This window comes from Cebidichthys violaceus, unplaced genomic scaffold (assembly GCF_023349555.1).
Source record: "Cebidichthys violaceus isolate CVI_PGR_0920_01 unplaced genomic scaffold, fCebVio1.0.p SCAF_43, whole genome shotgun sequence".
Classification (NCBI taxonomy): Eukaryota; Metazoa; Chordata; class Actinopteri; order Perciformes; family Stichaeidae; genus Cebidichthys; species Cebidichthys violaceus.
In genome coordinates this window covers 1,736,360-1,763,949 of record NW_027176628.1, presented here as the reverse complement: position 1 = coordinate 1,763,949, position 27,590 = coordinate 1,736,360, and the positions used below count along the sequence as shown (strand labels likewise).

At 37.3% G+C, this 27,590-nt stretch overlaps 3 protein-coding genes across 4 annotated transcripts; 1 reads left to right on the top strand and 2 right to left on the bottom strand.

Moving 5' to 3' along the window:
• Positions 1 to 2,541: 2,541 nt before the first annotated feature.
• LOC137886384 (ras-related protein Rab-8B) lies at positions 2,542 to 10,523 on the bottom strand. The gene is made up of 8 exons (XM_068728842.1): positions 10,296 to 10,523; positions 7,412 to 7,472; positions 7,267 to 7,327; positions 6,710 to 6,787; positions 6,230 to 6,319; positions 5,491 to 5,556; positions 5,354 to 5,404; positions 2,542 to 3,499 (listed from the first exon to the last, which is right to left on the bottom strand). The coding sequence occupies exons 1-8, from the start codon at positions 10,417 to 10,419 to the stop codon at positions 3,419 to 3,421; spliced, it is 612 nt and encodes a 203-aa protein (XP_068584943.1). The 5' UTR covers positions 10,420 to 10,523; the 3' UTR covers positions 2,542 to 3,418.
• A 1,546-nt stretch (positions 10,524 to 12,069) lies between these two features.
• Positions 12,070 to 19,717, bottom strand: LOC137886378 (isocitrate dehydrogenase [NAD] subunit alpha, mitochondrial). Of its 2 annotated transcripts, none has more exons than XM_068728835.1 (11): positions 19,612 to 19,717; positions 18,703 to 18,768; positions 17,649 to 17,732; positions 17,463 to 17,577; positions 16,432 to 16,619; positions 15,483 to 15,616; positions 14,774 to 14,876; positions 14,614 to 14,678; positions 14,362 to 14,446; positions 14,112 to 14,264; positions 12,070 to 12,585 (listed from the first exon to the last, which is right to left on the bottom strand). In XM_068728835.1, exons 1-11 carry the CDS (start codon positions 19,687 to 19,689, stop codon positions 12,502 to 12,504), a joined length of 1,155 nt encoding a protein of 384 aa, XP_068584936.1. In that variant the 5' UTR covers positions 19,690 to 19,717; the 3' UTR covers positions 12,070 to 12,501. The 2 variants fall into 2 exon arrangements, with proteins under 2 accessions (XP_068584936.1, XP_068584937.1); XM_068728836.1 differs by lacking the exon at positions 19,612 to 19,717 and adding an exon at positions 19,458 to 19,481.
• Positions 19,718 to 21,012: 1,295 nt separating this feature from the next.
• Positions 21,013 to 24,877, top strand: LOC137886385 (calcium and integrin-binding family member 2-like). Its single transcript, XM_068728843.1, has 6 exons — positions 21,013 to 21,215; positions 21,539 to 21,573; positions 22,093 to 22,204; positions 22,707 to 22,854; positions 23,450 to 23,645; positions 24,220 to 24,877. The coding sequence occupies exons 1-6, from the start codon at positions 21,165 to 21,167 to the stop codon at positions 24,239 to 24,241; spliced, it is 564 nt and encodes a 187-aa protein (XP_068584944.1). The 5' UTR covers positions 21,013 to 21,164; the 3' UTR covers positions 24,242 to 24,877.
• The last annotated feature ends 2,713 nt before the right edge of the window (positions 24,878 to 27,590 follow it).

The following is a 27,590-nucleotide window of genomic DNA, read 5'->3' as shown; positions in this document are numbered from 1 at the left end:
TGTGTTAAAAAATTATTGTATAGTATGTGTTAAAAAGTCATAGTATGTGTTAAAAAGTCATATTATAGTATGTCATAAAAAGTAATAGTATAGTATGTTAAAAAGTCATAATATAGTATGTTAAAAAATTATATTATAGCATGTCATAAAAAGTCATAGTATAGTATGTCATAAAGTCATTGTATAGTATGTGTTAAAAAGTCATATTATAGTATGTGTTAAAAAGTTATAGTATAGTATGTGTTAAAAAGTCATATTATAGTATGTGTTAAAAAGTCATATTATAGTATGTGTTAAAAAGTTATAGTATGGTATGTGTTAAAAAGTCATATTATAGTATGTGTTAAAAAGTTATAGTATAGAATGTGTTAAAAAGTCATATTATAGTATGTGTTAAAAAGTCATATTATAGTATGTGTTAAAAAATCATATTATAGTATGTCATAAAAAGTCATATTATAGTATGTGTTAAAAAGTCATAGTATAGTATGTTAAAAAGTAATATTATAGTATGTGTTAAAAAGTCTTATCATAGTATGTTAGTCATATTATAGTATGTGTTAAAAAATCATATTATAGTATGTCATAAAAAGTCATAGTATAGTATGTGTTAAAGTTAAAATATAGTATGTTAGAAAGTAATCTTATAGTATGTGTTAAAAAGTCATATAATAGTATGTTAAAAAGTCATATTATAGTATGTCATAAAAAGTCATAGTATAGTATGTCATAAAAAGTCATCGTATGTGTTAAAGTCATAGTATAGTATGTGTTAAAAAGTCATTATAGTATGTTAAAAAATCATATAGCATGTCATAAAAAGTCATAGTTTAGTATGTGTTAAAAAGTCATATTATAGTATGTGTTAAAAAGTTATAGTATGGTATGTGTTAAAAAGTCATATTATAGTATGTGTTAAAAAGTCATATTATAGCATGTCATAAAAAGTCATAGTTTAGTATGTGTTAAAAAGTCATATTATAGTATGTGTTAAAAAGTTATAGTATGGTATGTGTTAAAAAGTCATATTATAGTATGTGTTAAAAAGTCATATTATAGTATGTCATAAAAAGTCATAGTATAGTATGTGTTAAAAAGTCATATTATAGTATATTAAAAAGTCATATTATAGTATGTTAAAAAGTTATAGTATAGTGTGTGTTAAAAAGTCATATTATAGTATGTGTTAAAAAATCAAATAGCATGTCATAAAAAGTAATAATATAGTATGTCATAAAAAGTCATATTACAGTATGTTAAAAAGTTATAGTATAGTGTGACATCTCTGCCTCTTCTCTCCTGTCACTTTTTCTCTCACCCTCCTCATCATCACTCTCACCTGCTCTCTCTGCTGCACCTACTATTTAGACCTCAGTCTTACACACACTCACTGCCTGATCGTTCTCCACTTCCATGCAAGACCTTCCAGCGTTTTCCCTTGGACTGATTTCCCATTACCGACCTTGCCTGTCTTTGACTACCCTGCCTTGCCTCTGCCCCAGTAATTCACTCAGCCTTCTGTCCCCAAACCCGAGTTACCGACCCTGCCTCTTTGTGACTACCCTGCCTTGCCTCTTCCCCGGTAATTCACTCAGCCTTCTGTCCCCGACCACGAGAGCCTGCCGCTGTATTCCTGTGAAGATTCAACCTGTTGTGTGTTATGAAGAAATTAAAGCTTCGATTCAAATCATCCCTGGTGTTTGTCGTACTGCTCCTGGGTCCTTAGTCATATAATAGTATGTCATAGTATGTGTTAAAAAGTCATTTTATAGTATGTTAAAAAGTTATAGTATGTGTTAAAGTCTTATAATATTATGTGTTCAAAAGTCATATTATAGTATGTATTAAAAGATCATAGTATAGTAAGTCATAAAAAGTCTCTCTGTCTTGTTTCATAAACTAACCATTTTTCTGTTCAGTCTGGTCATGATAAAAAACATTAATTTTATTTCCTGATTATGACACAGGAAGTGATGTCATCCTCTCTTCCATTTACAACCTGATTGATTAATTGATTGATTGTTCTTTCATTTCTTTGAAGGAATAAAAATAGAATAAAATGAGTCGATCAATTCTTCATAAACATAAACAGCTGCTCTGGATCGATAGACTTATTGATTATTAAGGATTCAAGTTGATTTATTTATTGATTCTGACTTCAGTATTGATCAGGAGGACGTGTCTCTGCTCAGAATATAAAACTGGAGATTAATATGAAATATGAATGATAATACTGCTAAAACTAAGTCCGTAAACAAAACACTTGTATAAAATACAGAAACAAAATAATTAAAATAACAGATTCATAATTATATTTCATGATCCAGTTTTCAAATTAATCAGTAATTTAAAACTTTGAAATTATTTCTGACGGATTTTCTTCTGAACATTAACTATTTTTTAATTCAGAAGTTGTTATTTAATTATTTAAAAATATAAAAGATTAATTTATTTAGTCATTTAAAGCTAAATTTAATTCATAATATTTTTTCTAATGTTTCAGTTTATTAAATGAGAAATAATCAAACAGACGAATAAAAGTATTTATAAAACTCTTTTAAGACATGAAATATTTTACATATTTTCATACAAAAATAAGAATTTAAACAGTTGAATAAAAAAATTCCTCTAAAATGTTAAAAATAAAATCAACTCTTTAATCTTTAAGAGTCAACAGACTTTCTTTTTTTTCATGTTAAAGAAACAACATAAAATACAAAAATATAGAAAAACATCAATAAGTTCAGTCACAAACGAACTCTGTTTCACAGGAGACACTGAACGCCTCACCGTCTGAATGACAGACAGTTAGTGAAAGCATCATTCTGATCAATAAATGTTTTAAATTTTAAGTTTTTACCATCGAGTTCCTAAGGTTTAAAATATATAATATATATACTATATTTATATGTATTATATATAATTTAATATATATTATATATAATATATTATATATATATTATATACAATATATATATATATAATTATATTCTCCTTCTTAATATATATTATATATAATATATATAACATATATATATTTTAAACATGAAATATTTCCTCCGTTTATCTTCAATCTTTGGTTCAAAAGTTTTAGTAACAAACATTTAAAAGATGATAAAACTTTATAGAGATTATATTAATATGAAAACACATCAAACATTATAAATCCATCAGAGTGAGACGTCGACTTCACTTCACATCAGCTTTGGTTAAAAAAACAGTCCTGTGCTCTTCATCCTCGTCTTCATCATTGTCTTCATCACGCTGACGAGCGACGCAGTTAAAACAGTAGAAGAAGAAACAGCTGATATAAAGCAGAAATGTTCTTCATGTCTCCACAGGGGGGTCCTCCTGCAAAGAGGAAGAGGAGGAAGAGGAGAAGAAGGAGAAAGAGGAGGATGAAGAAGAGGAGGAGGAGCTACAGCAGTGAACACCTGAAGAAGCTCTTCTTGTTCTTGGACTCAGTGATCTTCACTGATCCTGACGGATTGTTGTCGTTCTGGAGGAAACAGAGTTCAAAGGTAAAAAATCCTCAATAAGAAACAATCAGCTTTAAGGGGAAGGAGCTACAACAGGTATGTACCGATTTATTCTATAACATACTGTCATAAAAAGTACTAAAAAGTAACAGTGTAGTATGTGTTAAAAAGTCGTATTATCGTATGTGTTAAAAAGTCATAGTATGTGTTAAAAAGTAATATTATAGTATGTGTTAAAAAGTTATAGTATAGTATGTCATAAAAGATCATAGTATAGTATGTGTTAAAAAGTCATATTATAGTATGTGTTAAAAAGTCGTATTATCGTATGTGTTAAAAAGTCATAGTATGTGTTAAAAAGTAATATTATAGTATGTGTTAAAAAGTTATAGTATAGTATGTCATAAAAGGTCATAGTATAGTATGTGTTAAAAAGTCATATTATAGTATGTGTTAAAAAGGCATAGTATAGTATGTGTTAAAAAGTCATCTTATAGTATGTGTTAAAAAGTCATAGTATAGTATGTGTTAAAAAGTAATATTATAGTATGTTAAAAAGTCATATTATAGAATGTGTTAAAAAGTCATATTATAGTATGTGTTAAAAAGTCATAGTATAGTATGTGTTAAAAAGTCATAGTATGTGTTAAAAAGTCATAGTATAGTATGTCATAAAAGGTCATAGTATAGTATGTGTTAAAAAGGCATAGTATAGTATGTGTTAAAAAGTCATCTTATATTATGTGTTAAAAAGTCATAGTATAGTATGTGTTAAAAAGTAATATTATAGTATGTGTTAAAAAGGCATATTATAGTATGTGTTAAAAAGTCATATTATAGAATGTGTTAAAAAGTCATATTATAGTATGTCATAAAAAGTCATAGTATAGTATGTGTTAAAAAGTTATAGTATGTGTTAAAAAGTCATAGTATAGTATGTTATAAAAAGTAATTGTATGTGTTAAAAAGTCATAGTATAGTATGTGTTAAAAAGTAATATTATAGTATGTCATAAAAAGTTATAGCATAGTATGTCATAAAAAGTCATAGTATAGTATGTGTTAAAAAGTCATAGTATAGTATGTGTTAAAAAGTCATAGTATAGTATGTGTTAAAAAGTCATTATAGTATGTGTTGAAAAGTTCTAGTATAGTATGTCATAAAACATCATAGTATAGTATGTCATAAAAAGTCATAGTATAGTATGTGTTAAAAAGTCATTATAGTATGTATTAAAAAGTCATAGTATAGTATGTGTTAAAAAGTCATAGTATAGTATGTGTTAAAAAGTCATAGTATAGTGTGTCATAAAAAGTCATAGAATAGTGTGTCATAAAAAGTCATATTATAGGATGTTATAAAAAGTCATAGTATAGTATGTGTTAAAAAGTCATTATAGTATGTGTTAACAAGTCATAGTATAGTGTCATAAAAAGTCATAGTATAGTGTGTCATAAAAAGTCATATTATAGGATGTGTTAAAAAGTCATCTATAAGTATGTGTTAAAAAGTCATCTATAAGTATGTGTTAAAAAGTCATATTATAGTATGTTCAAAAGTCATCTATAAGTACGTGTTAAAAAGTCATATTATAGTATGTGTTAGTCATATTATAGTATGTCATAAAAAGTCATTGTATGTGTTAAAAAGTCATAGTATAGTATGTATTAAAAAGTCATATTATAGTATGTGTTAAAAAATTATAGTATAGTATGTTAAAAAGTCATATTATAGCATGTGTTCAAAAGTTGTAATATAGTATGTGTTACAAAGTCATATTATAGTATATGCTAAAAAGTCATAGTGTAGTATGTCATAAAAATTATCTATTATTATTATTATCTCTGTCTGTCTGTCTTGCTTCATAAACTCACCATTTTTCTGTTCAGTCTGGTCATGATGTCTCTGCCGAGTGTTAAAAAGCCCTGCAGAGGAGAAAAGCATCTCATTCACATCTGAATACTTTTATTCTTTATGTTTCTATAAATTAAAGTGCTGAGTCATGACTCACTTCTTCTACGTTGATGCTGGACTTTGCGCTGGTTTCCAGAAACTTGATCCCGTAATCGATCGCCAGCTGAACATCAAGAGACAAAAGAAGAAAAGGTTTTGATCTTCTATTATTGGAACTAATATGATTGATGAAGGTGTAATATTTTATAATTTAATAATACTGTAGTGTTACAATATTGTATTGTCTATTAAATACTTTTTAAATAACTTTATACATTTATTTAGTTAAGTTCTATTGTTTTAATTTTAGTTTTCATGTTTTGACTTTTGTAAACACTTTGTGACTGTTTACACATTATTCAAATAAAGCCAAAAACTAATATATAATAATATTAATAACAATAATATTTATTTGTATTAATATGATTATTCTGAATAAATAAATACATTAAATATGCATATTAATTATTATAATAACAATAATAATAAATGAATAACATATGAATATGAATTATAATAACAGAATACAAATATGTATTATTTTATATTATTATTCATAATATAAATAAATACACATATGAATATGAATTATAATAATAACAATACACAAAATAATCAAAATAATAATTCTAATAATAATAAATAACATAACATATTCATATTAATTATTAAATAATATAATAATTACAATAAATAAATGATAGATTCATATTAATTATAATAATAACATAATCATATTAATATTATTCATAACAATAAATAAATAACATATTCATATTAACAATAAGTGAACAGACCTTCTCTCCTCTCTCCTTGGATACTTGTCTCTTGTCGTTCATGTCACATTTGTTCCCCAGAATCATTCTCTCCACGTCTGAAGACGCGTGCTGAGAAACAAACATGGAGGTCGTTATGGTCACATGACCTGTTTGTAGTCCAACGGCAGCTGTGGAACTACATTTAACATGAAATCTGTTGTTATTCAACATCAACACCACCAGGTGGCAGCAGAGACGTCACTGACGCTCTCTGTACTTTTACCTCTTAACTGTTTGTGATGTAATCAAAAGGACCAGGATGTCCTACTCTGACCCACAATGCTTTGCACAGCAGATGTATGAGCCAGAGGGGCAAAAGTCAAGGTGTCATGTTATGAGGAAGGAGTGTGTCACGTTTGAATGCATCTTGCAGGAAACAGCTCAATCTCTAGCAGCTAAACATGAGGTCATGTGACCCGAGGATGTCATGTGATGAGTGTGGGAGGGGGCGTGGCCTACCTCCTCGATGTTGCGTATCCAGTTCCTGATGTTGTCGAAGGACTTCTCGTTGGTGATGTCGTACACCAGCATGATGCCCTGGAGGGGGGAAAGAGACAGGAAGTGACATCAACACAGGAAGTGACACACACACACAGAACTTGTGAAGCAGAATTAAAAAAAGTTAAAGAGAAGAAACTTCACAAACATTGTGATGTCATCAGATCAATAACAGGATCAGTGATCAATCAGTCTCAGCATTAAAAAAAACCCAAAAAACGTTGAATAATGTTTGAATAGATTATTATTATGGATAATGAAACAGCTGTGTTTAGTGAAGCTGCTTTAAAACAACAATATTTTTTATTATAATAATGTTATTTTTATTGTCTGTCTGTTAAACTGATTATTATTATGATTGATATAAATTCATACTAATAAATAAAAATAATAAAGTAATCTTAAAGTGTCACGTGACCCTGAAGATTCATCACTTCCTGTTTTCAAACTATTCAGGTCTGATTGACAGGTCCTCTGGCCAGTAGCAGAGCATTGAGCAGGAGGGGGGCGGGTCTTACCATAGCTCCTCTGTAATAGGCCGTCGTGATGGTCCTGAACCGCTCCTGACCAGCTGTGTCCCTAAAAAAAAGGTGATCAATATTAGTGATCAGGATGTATTGATCCTCTGATAGTCATTGATCAGGATGTATTGATCAAACTCACCAGATCTGAAGTTTGATTTTCTTTCCGTCCAGTTCGATGGTTCTGATTTTAAAGTCGATTCCTGAAACAGAAGAAAGAAACAAGTGAAGCAAAGCATGCTGGGTAATAATCAGCGCCAGTTTGATGTCTCCGGTGTTTCTGAGCAGATGGAAATATGAAATCTGAGATTTGTAGATTCACAAAAGAACAAGTGACTTATTCTGGATCCTGACTGGTTTCAGTTGTTATTGATCATCAGAGGAGTCTTAACTCCGCCCGCCTGAGGTGCGTTTGTTTCTCTGTAAGTTTCAGCTGACCACGTGTTTCTCTGACAGGAAGTCACAGATATTTTGAACAAACGTTCCTTCCTGCCTGAAGAAGCTCCGGATATGAAGTGTGAAAGTGTGACAGCGACGCTTCCTGCCCCCCCCCACCACCCTCAGCTGGATGTCGGTTTGATTCCCCGAGTGTCTCTACAGGCCTCACTGACCTCCAGTAACATTGAGCCAGAACAAAGAGCCGAAATAATACAACAGATTAAAGTCAAATGTACGTTTAGTTCAGCTGATTAACTGAAAACTGATTCTATGAAGTTCTTTCTCTTCTTCTCTTCTCTTTTATTCTGTAATCAGGAAGTGAAACTCTCCCTTCTGGTTGTTACGGAAACGAGCAGCAGAGAAGGTCAACGACCTCCTCTTCCTCCTCACGTCACAGTGACGTCTTCAAATGACTTACTGTATATTAATATTATTGTATATTACAGCACATTACTGTATATTATTATATGTGACTGTATATTATAATATATAACTGTATCGTTGTGTTCTTATAAATGTGTCTTTATATTATTATGAATCCATCCTGAGAATAAGTAGTTTCACATCGCTGACATTCTTCATTCACACTCACACACACACACACACACACACACACACACACACACACACACACAGGTCAGCTGACTCTCTCGTGGTGACAGAGCATCCTCTATCTGACCACAGCAGCAAAAGATTGTGGGAGCTCGTTTAACATTCATCCAGTTCTAGAGGCTGAACTGTGAGGAAACCAGCAGAGACATCTTCATCTTCATCATCATCATCACATTAAACAGCTCATAATTAATCTCTAATAATTATTTTATATTCATGTGAAAACATCTCCTTCAAAGTTTATCACTTCCTGTTTCCACCAGGAAGACAAAAGACACACTCACTCACTCACTCACTCACTCACTCATACTACACTGAAAACACTCCACTAACAGTACTAATAACACACTGAAAACACTCCACTAACAGTACTAATAACACACTGAAAACACTCCACTAACAGTACTAATAACACACTGAAAACACTCCACTAACGGTACTAATACTACACTGAAAACACTCCACTAACAGTACTAATAGTACGCTGAAAACACTCCACTAACAGTACTAATAGTACGCTGAAAACACTCCACTAACAGTACTAATACCACACTGAAAACACTCCACTAACAGTACTAATACTACACTGAAAACACTCCACTAACAGTACTAATACCACACTGAAAACACTCCACTAACAGTACTAATACTACACTGAAAACACTCCACTAACAGTACTAATAACACACTGAAAACACTCCACTAACAGTACTAATAACACACTGAAAACACTCCACTAACAGTACTAATAACACACTGAAAACACTCCACTAACGGTACTAATACTACGCTGAAAACACTCCACTAACGGTACTAATAACACACTGAAAACACTCCACTAACGGTACTAATACTACACTGAAAACACTCCACTAACGGTACTAATAACACACTGAAAACACTCCACTAACGGTACTAATACTACACTGAAAACACTCCACTAACAGTACTAATAGTACGCTGAAAACACTCCACTAACAGTACTAATACCACACTGAAAACACTCCACTAACAGTACTAATACTACACTGAAAACACTCCACTAACAGTACTAATACTACACTGAAAACACTCCACTAACAGTACTAATACCACACTGAAAACACTCCACTAACAGTACTAATAACACACTGAAAACACTCCACTAACGGTACTAATACTACACTGAAAACACTCCACTAACAGTACTAATAACACACTGAAAACACTCCACTAACGGTACTAATACTACACTGAAAACACTCCACTAACAGTACTAATACCACACTGAAAACACTCCACTAACAGTACTAATACCACACTGAAAACACTCCACTAACAGTACTAATACCACACTGAAAACACTCCACTAACAGTACTAATACCACACTGAAAACACTCCACTAACAGTACTAATACTACACTGAAAACACTCCACTAACAGTACTAATACCACACTGAAAGTACTCTACTCACTAATTATGGAGAATAAATAAAACTACTACTACTACTACTACTACTACTACTATTTACTACGAGTACTACTACTAGTTACTACTACTACTACAACTAGTTGCCGCTACAAATACTACTAGTTACTACTACCAATACTAATACTACTACTACTAGCTACTCATACTACCACTAGTTACTACTACCACTACAACTAGTTACTACTACTACTACTACTACTACTAGTTACCACTACTACTACTGATACTACTACTACTACTACTTCTACTGATACTACTACTACTTCTACTACTAGTTACTACTACTACTACTACTACTGATACTACTTCTACTACTCGTTACTACTAGTACCACTCAGTGGGGTCAAAGGCCACCCCCCGCCTCCTCTTCCTCTCTGAACGCTTTCACTTTCCCGGTGAACCGTTAACTCTGTAACTAATTAGCATCATTGAGTCTTGCTAACAGCTAACAGGTTAGCATCTCCGTGACACCGGAAGTGCAACGGAAGTGACACCAGTACTCACCGATGGTGGAGATGAAGGTGGTGTTGAACGCGTCCTCGCTGAACCGGAACAGCAGACAGGTCTTACCGACGCCGCTGTCACCGATCAGCAGCAGCTTGAACAGATAGTCGTACGTCTTCGCCATTTTATTCCCGTCGGTTCGTCCCGGTACTTCAACGGAAGAACCCTCCGGACTCCTCTGGTTCTGGTTCTACCGAGAAAAAGGAACCGAGAGGAAGCAGGAAACACTCCCGCTTCAAGCCGACGGGCTTGAACGAATACACCGCGACACACATCCGGTACAGAATCTTCACAATAAAACGCGTACAGAACTACGACTTTTGTCTCTTAACTACTTTATTTTTTACTTCAGTAAAAGTAGTAATACTGCAGAGTAGAAATACTCTGTTAGCAGTAAAAGTCCTGAATTTAAAATCTTACTCTCATACTAACATCCAATAAACCAAACTCAAAAACTCAAAAATATACTAATAGTATATTTATATTATATTATTGTATTATAATTATTCATAGATTAATGTGTTGATGACTGGAGCTGAAGTTTAATTTACTTTATATACTTCTGGTAGTTTAATCTATAAGAATAACTAAAATAACTAAAGCTGTCAGATTAATGTAGAAAGTATCAGAACTTAGAAATACTTCAGTAAAGTACAAGTACATCAGATTTAAACTTAATTCATGTACTTAGTTACTTTACACCACTGGGTTCCTCGGGGGCGTTAGTGTTTCTATATATTTATTAAAGCTTAATTATTGATATTAAACAATCAATCAATCAGTCGATTAATTGCAGTGAATGTAAAACGTAAAAAGTAATTTCCTTACATTTGAGATCATTAATCAATAATTGATGTAATAATAAAATATTCTTCCCATGTTTGTTGATTAACGATCTTTTTCTTTTATTTATGTTTCGTTTTTAATTATTCGATATTAGACATATTGTGTTTCTATGTTTTCTAACATCTTAGTTCAACTATAAACGTTCATACTGTTTATCTGTGTTCATGTGTTCCAACATGTCATCTTACTATAAATAATATTCTTTTATTTCTATATTCTGACCATGTACATAAATACATGATATATATTTTACAAAGTCTTTTTATAAAACTATGATCAATTTAAACAAAATAATTTAATCGAAAAACAAATATCAGGCCAGAAAATAAAATCAACCTGGACTCTTACTCAATGAGCTTTTATTTTGCAGGTTACGTTGCCGTGTGTTTCCGGTCTGTCTCCGACAACTTGTCACAGCCTGGACCGGAGGGGGGCGTTTCCCCGTGACGTCACCGTGAGAGGGGCGTGTCCTCCAAAAGCTAAAGACTCAGAGGAGCTAATGAAGAAATATGAAATAAATACTGCTGAAAGTAATTAAGTACATTTACTGAAGTACTGTACTTGTGTATAATTTTAAGGTATTTATACAAGTACTTCCATCTTATGTTGTACTTCCATGTTCTGCTACTTTATACTTCTAACTTTACTATATATATTTATATATTATATATATAAATATATACATTATATATATATATAAGTATATTATATATACATAATATATAATTATATATTATAAATATATATTATGTAAATATAATATATTATATATAAATACATATAATACATATTTGTATATATAATATATTATATATAGTTTATATATTATATTTACATTATATACAATATATATTATGTATATATAATTTATTAATATAATTTTTTTGATAAATATATTGTCATTATTTATGAAACAGGAGCCTTTAAAGTGTGTTGGTTGTTGTCAAACAGCCCTTTTTAATGAGAATGTTTTTATATATTTCTGATATTAAAGAGCAGCAGAAGACAGAAACAGAAGAACAATAAATAAATTACGCTTTTCACCAGATTACCGTTAAAAAATAGCAAATATCTGAAAAAACAAAAGCTGATATTATGAAGACTCTTGGTCATGTGACATTTGTGCGTATCTTAGCTGTGAATGTTTCATCCTGTTAACTAGTCAGGTAGCTGCAAAACAAGCCCCGCCCACGTCTTAAGACCCACCCCTTTCTTGACCTCACAGAAAACAATATAGAGATTCTGTATGTAGATACAGAAAAACTAGAAGCTCAGACTGAGTCCATGAAGCTCCAGAGAGGAACAGCCAGTCGGCGGGGTGGAGAGACCGGGGGGGGGTCCAGGTCTTAAGTCCAGGTCTTTAGTCCAGGTCCTGGATGCGACGGCAGATTTCAGCTGTAAACTCCGAACACTTGGAGTTTCCTCCCAGATCTCCAGTCAGCACCTGAGACACAAAGTTTACTGTCAGGGAACGCAGAGCGACATCACGACTCTACCGTCAGGAACGCAGAGCGACATCACGACTCTACCGTCAGGAACGCAGAGCGACGTCACGACTCTACCGTCAGGAACGCAAAGCGACATCAGAACTCTACCGTCAGGAACGCAGAGCGACGTCAGAACTCTACCGTCAGGAACGCAGAGCGACGTCACGACTCTACCGTCAGGAACGCAGAGCGACGTCAGGACTTTACCGTCAGGAACACAGAGCGACGTCAGAACTCTACCGTCAGGAACGCAGAGCGACGTCAGAACTCTACCGTCAGGAACGCAGAGCGACGTCACGACTCTACCGTCAGGAACGCAGAGCGACGTCAGGACTTTACCGTCAGGAACGCAGAGCGACGTCAGAACTCTACCGTCAGGAACGCAGAGCGACGTCAGAACTCTACCGTCAGGAACGCAGAGCGACGTCAGAACTCTACCGTCAGGAATGCAGAGCGACGTCACGACTCTACCGTCAGGAACGCAGAGCGACGTCAGGACTTTACCGTCAGGAACGCAGAGCGACATCAGAACTCTACCGTCAGGAACGCAGAGCGACGTCACGACTCTACCGTCAGGAACGCAGAGCAAAGTCACGACTCTACCGTCAGGAACGCAGAGCGACATCAGAACTCTACCGTCAGGAACGCAGAGCGACGTCACGACTCTACCGTCAGGAACGCAGAGCGACATCAGAACTCTACCGTCAGGAACGCAGAGCGACATCAGAACTCTACCGTCAGGAACGCAGAGCGACGTCACGACTCTACCGTCAGGAACGCAGCGCGACGTCACGACTCTACCGTCAGGAACGCAGAGCGACATCAGAACTCTACCGTCAGGAACGCAGCGCGACGTCACGACTCTACCGTTAGGAACGCAGCGCGACGTCACGACTCTACCGTCAGGAACGCAGAGCGACATCAGAACTCTACCGTCAGGAACGCAGAGCGACATCAAAACTCTACCGTCAGGAACGCAGAGCGACATCAGAACTCTACCGTCAGGAACGCAGAGCGACGTCACGACTCTACCGTCAGGAACGCAGCGCGACGTCACGACTCTACCGTCAGGAACGCAGCGCGACGTCACGACTCTACCGTCAGGAACGCAGAGCGACATCAGAACTCTACCGTCAGGAACGCAGAGCGACGTCACGACTCTACCGTCAGGAACGCAGAGCAAAGTCACGACTCTACCGTCAGGAACGCAGAGCGACATCAGAACTCTACCGTCAGGAACGCAGAGCGACGTCACGACTCTACCGTCAGGAACGCAGAGCGACATCAGAACTCTACCGTCAGGAACGCAGAGCGACGTCACGACTCTACCGTCAGGAACGCAGCGCGACGTCGCGACTCTACCGTCAGGAACGCAGAGCGACATCAGAACTCTACCGTCAGGAATGCAGAGCGACGTCACGACTCTACCGGCCTCCTACTTCACCCCCCCCCCCCCCCCCCCCCCCCAGGTCTCCAGACTCACCTTCTTGTCTCTGATGGTGTCGAAGCAGGCGGTCTGGATCTTGTTTCCGTAGTCATGGTGACCCATGTGACGCAGCATCATGACGGCGCTGAGCAGCAGAGCGGTCGGGTTGGCCAGGTCCAGACCGGCGATGTCGGGGGCTGTACCGTGGACCTGCAGCACCCACAAAGACCACCACATCAGGACCCACACAGACACATCAGGGTCTCATTTCACGTCTTACATAATAAATCCATAAGACTCAACGGACCGATTCAAAGATGGCGACTCCGTTGGCTCCGATGTTCCCGCTGGGAGTCACACCGAGTCCTCCAATGAGACCAGCACACAGATCACTGAAACACACACACACACACACACACACACACACACACACACACACACACACACACACACACACACACACACACACACACACACACACACACACACACATTCACTCTCTTCCTACATGATTTACCACCGGTTAATGAAGGACAGGACAGAGAGGACAGAGACAGACCTGAGGATGTCTCCATACAGGTTGGGCATCACCAGGACGTCAAACTGGGTCGGGTCCTGAACCATCTGGAGGTCCAGAAGAACACAAAGAGACGTTAGATCTCAGATGTGATGAATGAGATGTGTTGGTGAAGAACAGGAGTCTGGAGAGACTAACTCACATTGAGACACACGGTGTCCAGATACATCTCTGTGAACTTTATGTCTTTGTAGTTCTCTGCTACCTCACGACACTTTCTAAGAAACAGACCGTCTGACATCCTCCTGGAGAGACAGACAGACAGAGAGAGAGAGACAGTGAGACAGTTAGAGAGAGAGACAGTTAGAGAGAGAGAGACAGTGAGAGAAAGAGAGAGACAGTGAGAGAGAGAGAGAGACAGTTAGAGAGAGAGAGAGACAGTGAGAGAGACAGAGAGATAGTTAGAGAGAGAGAGACATACAGAGAGAGAGAGAGAGAGAGAGAGAGAGAGAGAGAGAGAGAGGGAGACAGAGAGACAGTTAGAGAGAGAGACAGTGAGAGAGACAGAGAGACAGTTAGAAAGAGAGAGAGACAGTGAGAGAGAGAGAGAGACAGTTAGAGAGACAGAGAGAGAGACAGACAGAGAGAGAGACAGTGAGAGAGACAGAGGGAGAGAGAGACAGTGAGAGAGACAGAGAGACAGTTAGAGAGAGAGACAGTGAGACAGTTAGAGAGAGAGAGAGAGACAGTTGGAGAGAGAGACAGACAGACAGAGAGAGACAGTTAGAGAGAGACAGTGAGACAGTTAGAGAGAGAGACAGAGAGAGAAACAGTGAGACAGTTAGAGAGAGAGAGACAGAGACAGACAGACAGAGAAACAGAGACAGACAGACAGACCCCCCCCCCCTCACATGATGTTGGCCTTGTGAACAGCCGTCACACTCGTCCTCTGGTTGTTTCTGGCGTACTCAAAGGCGTATTCAGCGATGCGTCTGCTGGCGTCCTCAGTGATCAGTTTGATGCTCTGGACCACACCCTCCACGATCTACAAAGACCAGGACCAGAGGACATTAAGACCAGTAAGACCAGTAAGACCAGTAAGACCAGAGGACATAAAGACCAGTAAGACCAGATCCTGAAGGGGGGGCCGGGGTGGAGAGAGAGACAGGAAGTGCTCATTCCAGGAACAACAACAACAACAACAACAGGAATGAAAACAAGACGTCATGGAGTCCACCAGGAGGATCCACATGAGGTGGAGGACAGGAAGTGACATCACACATGCACCGGGACACGCCCACTGCCAGATCCAGAACTGATGCTTGGGTTTAGTTTCAATCAGACTCAGAATGGGGAGGAGCCTCACGGTGAGATCAGATCATGTGACGCTGTGAACCAGGTTTTGATAAGAGACGTTAGCTCTGGTGGGTGGTTTCTAGTCCCACCAGTAACAACTGGGTTCTGGTCTGAACACACACTGAACTGTTTCCAGTCTTTGTGCTAATGCTAAGCTAGGCTAACAACTTCCTGTCCCGACAACAGGAAGTAAAAAAAAAAAGGTTTTGAATGTTTTCTTTAAATTCAGATCTGAGCTGACAGTGTAAACACAGACTGTACTGGTCCACATTAGACCAGCACACATGACTGTACTGGTCCAGTTCTTACCCTGAAGAGGAGCAGAGCGTCCTGTCCTCAGGTGGCCTACAGGTGAATTCATTCCACAGTTTAATCTAATTAAAGAAGTTGACGTTCTCCAGACTTCAGAATGTTTAAATGAAGATAAACATGAGGCGGCTCTCCGTAGACTATGATCAATGTGTCTGTGGATGTGGATCGTGAATACTCGCTGTGAACTCTCACCACGTGTTCGATGCCGCTGTACTCGCCCTCCGTGTTCTCCCGGATGGTCACCAGGTTGACGTCGGTGTACGGAGTCTTGTAGCCCTCGATGGAGATACAGGGCCTCACGTTGGCGTACAGGTCAAAGGTCTTCCTCAGCAGCAGGTTCATGGAGGGGTGGCCTGCAGCGATGGGGGTCTTCAGGGGTCCTGGAGGAGAAGAAGAAGAAGAAGACCTGGACTCAGAGAGGAACCACCAGAGACTCGAGATCACTTCAGTTCAGTGAGGATCATTATTGATCTGTGAAGATCGATTTAAAAGAGGTTTAAACCTCTAACTTCGATTGATCCGGTCACATTTTACTCTGTTGATTTTCACAATTTATATATAAATATATTTATTTATATATAAATATATATATACGAATAAATATATATATATTTATATATAAATATATGAATAAATATATGTATATAAATAAATATATTTATATATATTCATATACATTTATTTATATATAAATATATATATATAAATAAATATATATGTATAACTAAATATATATTTGAAAAAGAGCTTTATATGCTATAAATGTTGAACTGTTTACACATAGTTGTCACATGGACGGTTGGCTTTGATTTGCTTATTCTGACTTAAGCATTAGTCACACATGATGTGTTCAAGGACCGTTGGAAAGATGAAACTAACGATAATGACTGTTCTTCTTCTTCTGTCTGAGATGAACGGTGACGTTTTGGCGATTGTTTAAACACGCATCACTCCAGCCGGCGGGTCTTTATAGTCCAGAGGTTTAAACTGTGGTTAGATCAGCTGATGTTCCAGATGTTCTACCTCTACACTAACCTTCCGTTTCTACCGTGATGAAGTTAACTCCAGCTTGTTCTAGGATGCTTTTATTGTGAAACTCTGGACACTGAAACAGGAAGCTGTTCCTGTTTCAATCTAAGATTCCATCTGGTTTCTTCTTCTGTTGCTCAGAACGTCTCCTGAACTACAGAACATCTGTACGTCGTAGTCCAGATGTTAATCACCTTTCAGGCCGATCTTGCTGCGGTCCATGGACTCTTTAGCATCAGGAGGGATCATCCATCTCCCACCGGGTCCTTTAATGGCCGTCACGTTCCTCTCCTCCCAGCTGATCGGAGCCTGAAGGTAAAACAAGGTGAGCAACGAGCTGCTCCTTAGAAAACATCTGGAGCACCGGTGACCTCACTGACCTTTGCAGCCTCAAAGATCTTCATGACGGCCGTGGAGATCTCTGGTCCGATCCCGTCACCTGGGATCAGTGTGACCGTCTGCATCTGAGGAGACGAGAGACACACAGCTGGTCAGACACAATAAGAAAACAACGAAAAATAAAAAAACAATACAAATAAAACTAATTATATTTAAAATGAGAATATAGTCATAATAAAACAATACAAATAAAACAAATAATATTTAAAATGAGAATATATTCAGAATAAAACAAGACAAATAAAACATCATATTTAAAATGAGAATATATTCATTATAAAACAATACAAATAAAACTAATTATATTTAAAATGAGAATATAGTCATAATAAAACAATACAAATAAAACAAATTATATTTAAAATGAGAATATATTCATTATAAAACAATACAAATAAAACTAATTATATTTAAAATGAGAATATAGTCATAATAAAACAATACAAATAAAACAAATAATATTTAAAATGAGAATATATTCAGAATAAAACAAGACAAATAAAACATATTTAAAATGAGAATATATTCATTATAAAACAATACAAATAAAACTAATTATATTTAAAATGAGAATATAGTCATAATAAAACAATACAAATAAAATACATCATATTTAAAATAAGAATATATTCATTATAAAACAATACAAATAAAATACATCATATTTAAAATAATAATATATTCATAATAAAACAATACAAATAAAACTAATTATATTTAAAATAAGAATATATTTATAATAAAACAATACAAATAAATTATATTCAAAATAAGAATATATTTATAATAAAACAATAAAAATAAAATATATTCAAAATAATAACATAGTTATAATAAAACAATAGAAATAATAAATAACAATAAAATAAGAAAAAAAATAAAACAATAATAATAATAATAATGTCTTGCATACTTAATATTTTCTCGTAAATGTGTTAATCGTTAATGTTTTCATTCTCTAATTAAATATTTAATTTGTAGTTACTTGTGTGTGTGTAGGTGAGTGTGTGTCTTTGTGTGTGTGTGTCTCCTCACCCCTCTGCAGTAAGGAGCTGAACACAGAGTGTGTCTCCTTGTTGCCCCCCCCACCACCTGAGACAGCTGAGAGACATGAAGGTCAGTTAAACAGCTGATCCTCATTCTCCACACAGTTATACTATTATATACAATAAACAGTATATGCATATATATATATATATATATATATACACATATACAATTATTACATTCTCACCAATTCTCATTTGCTTCTTGGGGATTTTGGTGAACCAAACTTAAAACTCTTAATTTTACCCTAATTCATTCATAGAAGTTACAGCTTTAATTCCAATAACTTCTACCAATAAGTCACGTTATCATCACCATAACGCGTGACTAATATTCATAATGACATGCATTAAACCTGACAAGACTCACGTGGTCGTCGTGTAGTTTGGGGCTTTATTTGACTAATCGTTTTAAATCATCTACATCTTTACTACCATGCAGCTCTACGGTGGATTCCACGTATTTAAGAGAACTAAACACACGCTCGTGTTCTTTCAGAGTTCTCCTCTTCTTGTCTACGAGGTGTGGAGTTTGAACATGCAGGTTGACCTTTAACTGGTAGATCTTTAAACAGTTTGGTTCTGAGCCGTTAGCTCAGCTAGCTAGCTACCGTTAGCTCAGCTAGCTAGCTACGGTTAGCTCAGCTAGCTTCAGCTGCTGCCTGAAGGACACACACACCTCAGCTAACATGCTAACATGCTCAGCTAGCTACAGTGAGCGTCATCCCGCTGAAGGACACATACCTGTTAGCATGCTAACATGCTAACGGATAGCGTAATGAAGTCTCCGTAAACGCCTCAGAGACACCGTGAACCGTCTACTCTCACGCGTTACACTACTCCACTGTGTTCATAACGGCCTCTGACTCTCACTGGGTTATGACGCTTCTTTTCTCACCATTGACCTCCACGCGCTGCCTGCCATCCTGCTGTTTGACTCGTGAACAAAGATCCTCTGATTGGAGGAGAGGAGCATGAGGAGGGCTCACTCTGAGGGGAGGACGAGCACGAGACAAAGATCCTCTGATAGGAGAGAGAGAGAGAGAGAGAGAGAGAGAGAGAGAGAGAGAGAGAGAGAGAGAGAGAGAGAGAGAGAGAGAGAGAGAGAGAGGGCTCACTCCACCATTTCTCCACCACCACGTTATAGATAGAGAGAGAGAGAGAGAGAGACAGAGACAGAGAGAGAAAGAGACAGAGAGAGAGAGAGAGAGAGAGAGAGATAGAGAGACAGACAAAGGCAGAGAGAGAGACGGATGGAAAGATAGATGGATAGATAGAGTTTAATTATTTGTATATATATATATATATATATATATACGTATATATATACGTATATATATATTTATTTATTTATTTATTTTATTTTTTTTATTTTGTTTCTGTTAACTTGAATTTCATTTATTTGTTTTAAATCTCTGGTAGAGTTTTGAGAAGCTTCACAGTTCATATTTATTTATTTGTTGTTATTTGTTGTTATTGTCCTCACAGATTCGGTCACGTGATGGTGAAATAACAACATGACACACTCACTCTCTGACACATGATGTGTTCAGGTGCTTCTGTATTATTCAGATAAACTGCTGTGATTGGCCAGAATGCACAAGGGCGGGGCTCAGTGACGTCACCGTCCTGAGAAGTTAGATTACAAAATAAAAGTCTTTCACTCACAAACGTACATTTAGAATTTAAATGCTGCTATAAATGAATAAAAATAAACTTAATAATTATATGATACAATTATTAGAACTGTTGTAAAAATAGTATTGTCATGTTTATAATTATTATTTGTATTATTACCATTTTTATTATCATTATTATTATCATTATCATTATTATTTTATTTGTACTATTATTGTTATTATTATTATCATTATTATTTTGTTATTATATTTGTACTATTATTATCATTATTATTGTATTATTATTATTATTATTATTGTTATTCATTATTATTATTTCATTTATACTATTATTATTATATTGTTATTATAATTTATTATAATGTATGTATTGTTTATTAATATTTATTATTTATTATTATTTTATTTGTACTACTATTATTATTATTAATATTTGTACTACTGTTATTATTATTATTTTTTGTATTATTATTATTATTGTTATTGTTATCATGTGAACGTGTATTTCTTACTCATTTGTTATATTTGAACATTTCATAAACATGTTCATGTATAAAGGTCTGTAACTCTCATCATTGTGTTTTCCGAGCAGTCCCTGAACGCATCGCGCTGGTACCCGCACCGCCCCCCCACCACCACACCCCCCCGCACCGGTGAGGCGTAAAAATCACCTTCTCCTCTGCAGCTGAGACCACAACTGAACCCGGATCAGGAGCATGAACGCATAGACCGGGTCTCCTGCTGGACCGGATCCACCATGTGGTCCTGAATGAGCTCAGCCGGACCTGAGATGTGATGGGAGAGGAGCAGGATGGGCAACAAGCAGACAACCTTCACGGAGGAGCAGCTGGAGGCGTTTCAGGTCTGGACCTGATCCATGATAATAATAATCATCATTATTATTATTAATATCGTCACTATTGTTGTTGTTATTCTTGTTATTACACTGTAATAACAGCACAGCATGAAGCAGATTCCTCCACACATCCATCATCTTCTTAATTAAGACGGAGAGCAGCAGGCAGGCCTGTGATTGGCTGAGCCGTCTCTCTCTCTGCATCACGTGACGCTGAGTGACGCGGTGTAAGCGGATCCTCCCCTGGGGACCAGCATCTGTGACTCTGTGTGTGTGTGTGTGTGTGTGTGTGTGTGTGTGTGTGTGTGTGTGTGTGTGTGTGTTTACAGGACTGCACCTTCTTCACCAGGAAGGAGATCCAGCGGTGAGTTTACCGGAAAACAAACAACAACAACAACAACAATAACACACCTATATCACCTTTGAGTGAGGGGGCGGGGCTACACGTTATATATTAAACATCTATGAAATAATCAGCTGTTTATGTCCAAGCTTCAGAGTTTAGATGATTTAAAGAGGAACGGAACACTTCTGTAAACCTGCTTTCTTCTGTTCTCAAAAGAAATGTATGTTTAAATTAATAATAACAATCAGACTAGTGACATCACCTGTTTATATATAAGCCCCGCCCACTTTAAAGCGGAGCTAAAACCAAGGATGAAAAGATTAAAACATGAAAACATGAATCTGTGATTTTAAATAAACTAAAACATAAAAACATAAATCTGTTATTTTAAATAAACTAAAACATAAAAACATGAATCTGTGACTTTAAATAAACTATCAATAAAGTTATAATGATTAATCCTCAGGGGAACATGAGAGATGAGTTTTCATTGGTAGTTGAGATGTTTTATCGTGTCACATGACTCATATGTTTCAGGTTACACGGTCGATATCGTGAACTCGCTCCTCATCTAGTTCCGCTGGATTACACCAACAACCCCGACATCAGGGTCCCTCTGACGCTCATTGTCACCATGCCGGAGCTCAAGGTAGGTAGTCCTCTTTACACCTGCACACCTCACCTGTGACCCTTCACCTGTGACCCTTCACCTGTGAACCTTCACCTGTGACCCTTCACCTTTAATCCTTCACCTGTGACCCTTCAACAGTGACCCTTCACCATTAATCCTTCACCATTAATCCTTCACCTGTGATCCTTCACCTGTAATCCTTCACCTGTGATCCTTCACCTGTGATTTTTCACATGTAGCCCTTCACCTGTAATCCTTCACCTGTGATCTTCACCTGTGATCCTTCACCTGTGATCCTTCACCTGTGATTTTTCACATGTAGCCCTTCACCTGTAATCCTTCACCTTTAATCCTTCACCTGTAATCCTTCACCTGTGATCCTTCACCTGTGATCCTTCACCTGTAATCCTTCACCTGTGATCCTTCACCTGTTACCCTTCACCTGTGATCCTTCACCTGTAATCCTTCACCTGTGATCCTTCACCTGTTACCCTTCACCTGTGTGTGTTTGTCCTGACAGGAGAACCCGTTCAGAGACAGAATCGTGGAGACGTTCTCCGAGGACGGACACGGGAACCTCAGCTTCAACGACTTCGTCGACATGTTTTCTGCCCTCTGTGAAACTTCACCCAGAGAGCTAAAGACCATCTACGCCTTCAGGATCTACGGTAAGATGGAGGTCCTCAGGTCAGGACCCAGAACATAGAGAGACACCAAGGACTCACAAGACACTCAGAGCTGCTGGTCAACAGTTGGTAACTGTTCAGGCAGGAGGTAGACAGACAGACAGACAGACAGACAGGTAGGTAGGTAGACTGGTGGATAGGTAGATAGATAGACATGTAGGTAGACAGGTGGATAGGAATGTAGACAGACAGGTAGGTAGACAGGTGGATAGGAATGTAGACAGACAGGTAGGTAGACATGTAGGTGGACAGGTAGACAGGTAGGTAGGTAAACAGGTGGATAAGTAGGTAGGTAGACAGGTAGTTAGGTATGTAGACAGGTGGATAGGTATGTAGACAGGTAGGTAGGTTACCAGACAGGTAGGTAGACAAGTGGATAGTTATTTAGTTAGACAAGTAGGTAGACAGGTAGGTAGGTAGACATGTAGGTAGACAGGTAGACAGGTAGGTAGGTAAACAGGTGGATAAGTAGGTAGGTAGACAGGTAGATAGGTATGTAGACAGGTAGGTAGGTTACCAGACTCAGAGTCCTCAGTGTCCTCAGAGTCCTCAGTGTGATCTTGTGGTTGTGGTCCAGACTTTAACAGGGACAACTTCATCTGTAAGGAGGACCTGAAGAAGACCCTGAACAAGCTGACCAAAGGAGAGCTGACCCCCGAGGAGGTCTCGCTGGTCTGTGATAAGTCCATGGAGGAGGCCGACCTGGACGGGGACAGCAAGCTCTCCTTCACCGACTTCGAGAACATGGTCTCAAAGGCTCCGGACTTCCTCAGGTACCAGAACTCTGCTGTCTTTATTAAACTCTCTCTAATTCCTGTCAGGAATCTCTTTAAAAAGAAAAAGGTGTTCAGTACAGATATCACAGCATTTCTTATTGCCTCCCACGGCTCTCAACATGGCGACGGTGAGCCTACAAGCTAGCAGCTAATGATGCTAACAACAACAACAACAACAGAGCACTAAAAGGCATGCTCACATGCACTAACATGCACTATTGCACGCTCACATGCACTAACATGCACTAACATGAACAAACAGTGCATGTTAGTGCACGTTAGTGTACGTTTGTGGTACGTTTGTGCATGTGAGTGTAACATGAACTAAAAGGCACGCTCACATGCACTAACAACACCCACCAGTGATGTCACAGCGTACGCTTCAGAACACTGTGACATCACAGCGGTGAGGCAAGACGTTAAACCACCGGAGGTCAGCAAAGACGAGGTTTTTTTAGGTGATCTCTGAAGGGATTTGATTGGCTGATGAAACACGGGAGACATCCGTCCCTCTGGAGGATCTTTGAGGTCCAACAGATGAAACTCATCCTGTTTCTGTTTCTGTCTGCAGTAACTTCCACGTACGAATATGAGACTCTTCAGAGGACACGACGTCTCCTCCTGAAACCCTCCCACCTCGACTCAGTGCCTGACCTTTCTATCGCCGGCGGAGAGTCTTCTTCTGGTCTGGACTCACAGAAGACACGTTTCAGAGGGAAAGTAGTTACTGCATGAAAACTTTCTCTTTAAAGACGGTGTTTTGGAGCGATGAAACCACGACGGGGCTAATTTTATACCGAGAGAGAGCGTCTCCGACGTCTCCTCTGGACCGTCTCGCTCCTCGGAGACGCTTTGGGAGACGCTGCAGAGCAAACAGGGCTTTTCTGACTTCTGTGCTTTTGCAGAAAAGGTCGGATCCACCGACGGGATTCTCTTCAAAAAGCACAGTTTTAAAGGGCAAACAAACAGTGAAGAGCTATGCAATGTGTTCATGAAGTGCATGTTGTAAATGGCTTCTAGCTGTGTTCGGTTTCTTCTTCTGGTGTCGTGACTCGTTCTGGTGCATAATGACAATCACAGTAGACTGTAGTTCAGTTGATGGAAGGGCTCTCTGTCGTCTCACCTGTAAACTTTGGCTTTGATAAATCTCTTTTTTCCTTTTCACTCGTTCAAGAGGAAAAAGGTTTTCAGGCTAGAATAGAAATAAATAAACAAATGAATAAATAAAAGATGTTTCTGTTTCTCCATGAAGCTTCTTAAACTGATCCAGGTTCTTCTGGAACATCTCAACTCTCCTCTGAACACACTCTTTTACTGATTCATGGTTCCTTTAAATGTTCTGCAGAAAACAGACAGAATACTGCTTTATATTAAGACACTAAATACACACTAAAGATCTTCTTCTTCTCCTTCATCTTCTCCTTTGTCTTCTTATTCCTCTTCCTCCTCTTTGTCTTCCTCTTCATCTTCTTTCTTTTCTTCTTCTTCTTTCTCTTCTTCTTCTTCTTCTTCTTCCTCCTCTTTCTCTTTCTCTTCCTTTTTCTCTTCTTCCTTTTGTTCTTCCTCTTCATCTTCTTCCTTTTCTTCTTCTTCTTCCTCTTCCTTTTCTTCTTTTTGTTCTTCTTCTTCTTCTTCTTCTTCTTCTTCTTCTTCTTCTTCTTCTTCCTCTTCCTCTTCTCTTCTCCCATGATCCCAGAAGAGAAAAACACAACTTCAGTCTTTAACAGTTCTGGTTTCTCTCTGTTATCGTTCCTCTTCCTGTCATTATGAATGTTACCAAACTTAAAAACTCTAATTCAAAATAAATTGTAATGTTAATCCATAAGAACCCATCATAGTGGACATAAAACAGACTAAATGGAACACATGGAACACAAATACTGCCCCCTAGTGCCAAAGATCTGAAATATTACATACATGTCACAATGGGCGTTTACGTATAAATGTTTTCCTCATTTTAAAACCAATCATTGAACCTATTTTTTTGCTTGGTAACAAATATTTGCAAAAGTATCACCTTTCTGGTTAGATTTAACCAAAACATCTTTTTCAGATTTGTTTTACAAAACAAAAATGTCTCCTTTATGATCTTCATCCTGAACACTATCGTTCATTCTGATCAACACTGCAAAAGAAATTATTAAAAATAGGAAATAGGTCCAAAATAGGAGTTAAATCTAGTTTGTTTGTGTATTTTATTTACTGATATGTAAAGTTGTACTTTCACAATTGTGTCATAATTCATTTTAATAATAATTGAATACATTTGACTTTTTTTGTTTAAATGTCTTTTGGATTCAACAACAGAACATATTTAACTAAATCAATTGAGCAGCTCATTACTATTTTTCTTATTGTGACAAATACGTCACATTGGTTTATAAGTTTAAAAACCCGATGTGACAAATCTGTCACAATATTTTCATAACTTGATATAAATGAGTTTGATAAACATGGTTAGAGCAGTTTAGATGTAATGTAGGACTTGTTGTCAAAGCATTAGAAGTGTTACATGTGTTGAAACCTACCGTTAGCAACAAAAACAAGCTTTTTGAAATTAGCTAGTTCTGCCACATGTGCCGACCAGCCAGGCAGCCATTTTGGAAGTGATGTCATTGGTACACAAATGACATCACTGTCACATGACTTCACCAGGATGCTCCATATGTGTCACATTGGGACTTCAAGAGTTAAAATCAAGGATGAAAGGAACTTTCCAGGATATTTAAAGTGTCACCATGGGTCCTTATTAAACTAACACAGACCTCATTCTGTGTAAATATGTATTTCAATCTGTTGATCTGAAGTTAATAAGTTACTGTGGTTTAAGTTCAGACTTTTGAATAAATAAAAAACACAATCTTCCTTTCAGAAACTAAACTATATCCTTAATTAAACAATAAAACAGCGTCCTGTGTTGTGGTCGGAGCAGCAGATAAAGAACAGCTTCTGTCTCTGTTCTATAAATGTTAGTCTACAACGTTCAGTAGGAACACAACACAACAGCTGCTTCACTGAAACATCACCGTCTACTGATTTTGTTCCTATAAAACTAACAGGCTTCCAGCTTCAGGCTTCAGGCTTCAAGCTTCAGGCTTCAGGCTTCATGCTTCAGGATTCAGGCTTCATGCCTCATGCTTCAGGCTTCATGCTTCAGGATTCAGACTTCATGCTTCATGCTTCATGCTTCAGGATTCAGACTTCATGCTTCAGGATTCAGGATTCATGCTTCAGGCTTCATGCTTCAGGATTCAGACTTCATGCATCATGCTTCAGGCTTCAGGCTTCATGCTCCATGCTCCATGCTTCATGCTTCAGGATTCAGACTTCATGCTGATGTTCAGAGGTTGTTCAGTTCAACTGGAGACTGAAACACCACTGAGACATTTATCCTGATTATTCTGACCGGCCAACTGTGGAGACGACATCGTGTTCCTGCTGCCTCAGCACACCGACTTCATCCTGCTGTCTGCTGGACCCGCTGTCTGTCTGCTGGACCTGCTGTCTGCAGCTGAGGGAGTATCAACTACTGATCATCAATCAATGCTCAAATATTGTGTGTTATATTATATATTATATACATAATTATATATATTATAATATTGCTGTGGAGTACACGGAGAGGACAGGTGTAAACAGGATGTTGACTATTGTTTGTCACATATCAGTACCTCCAGCTCGTGATACTTCATAACACTTAACATCAGTCAGACTCCATGTTTCCATGGATTAAACTTACTGAATCCATGGAAACATTATACTTCCTGTTCAAATCTCCCAAAGCATTATGGGAACTGTAGTTCCAAAGCTCTCAGAGCTGCTGACTGATGGTTTCATGGTTTGATGTCTGAGCTGCTGAGTTGACGCCTGTTAAAGTGCTTCTGTTCCCCAAAACAACATCTCATGTTTCCGTCACTTTAAGCAGATCGATGACTCGTCGTC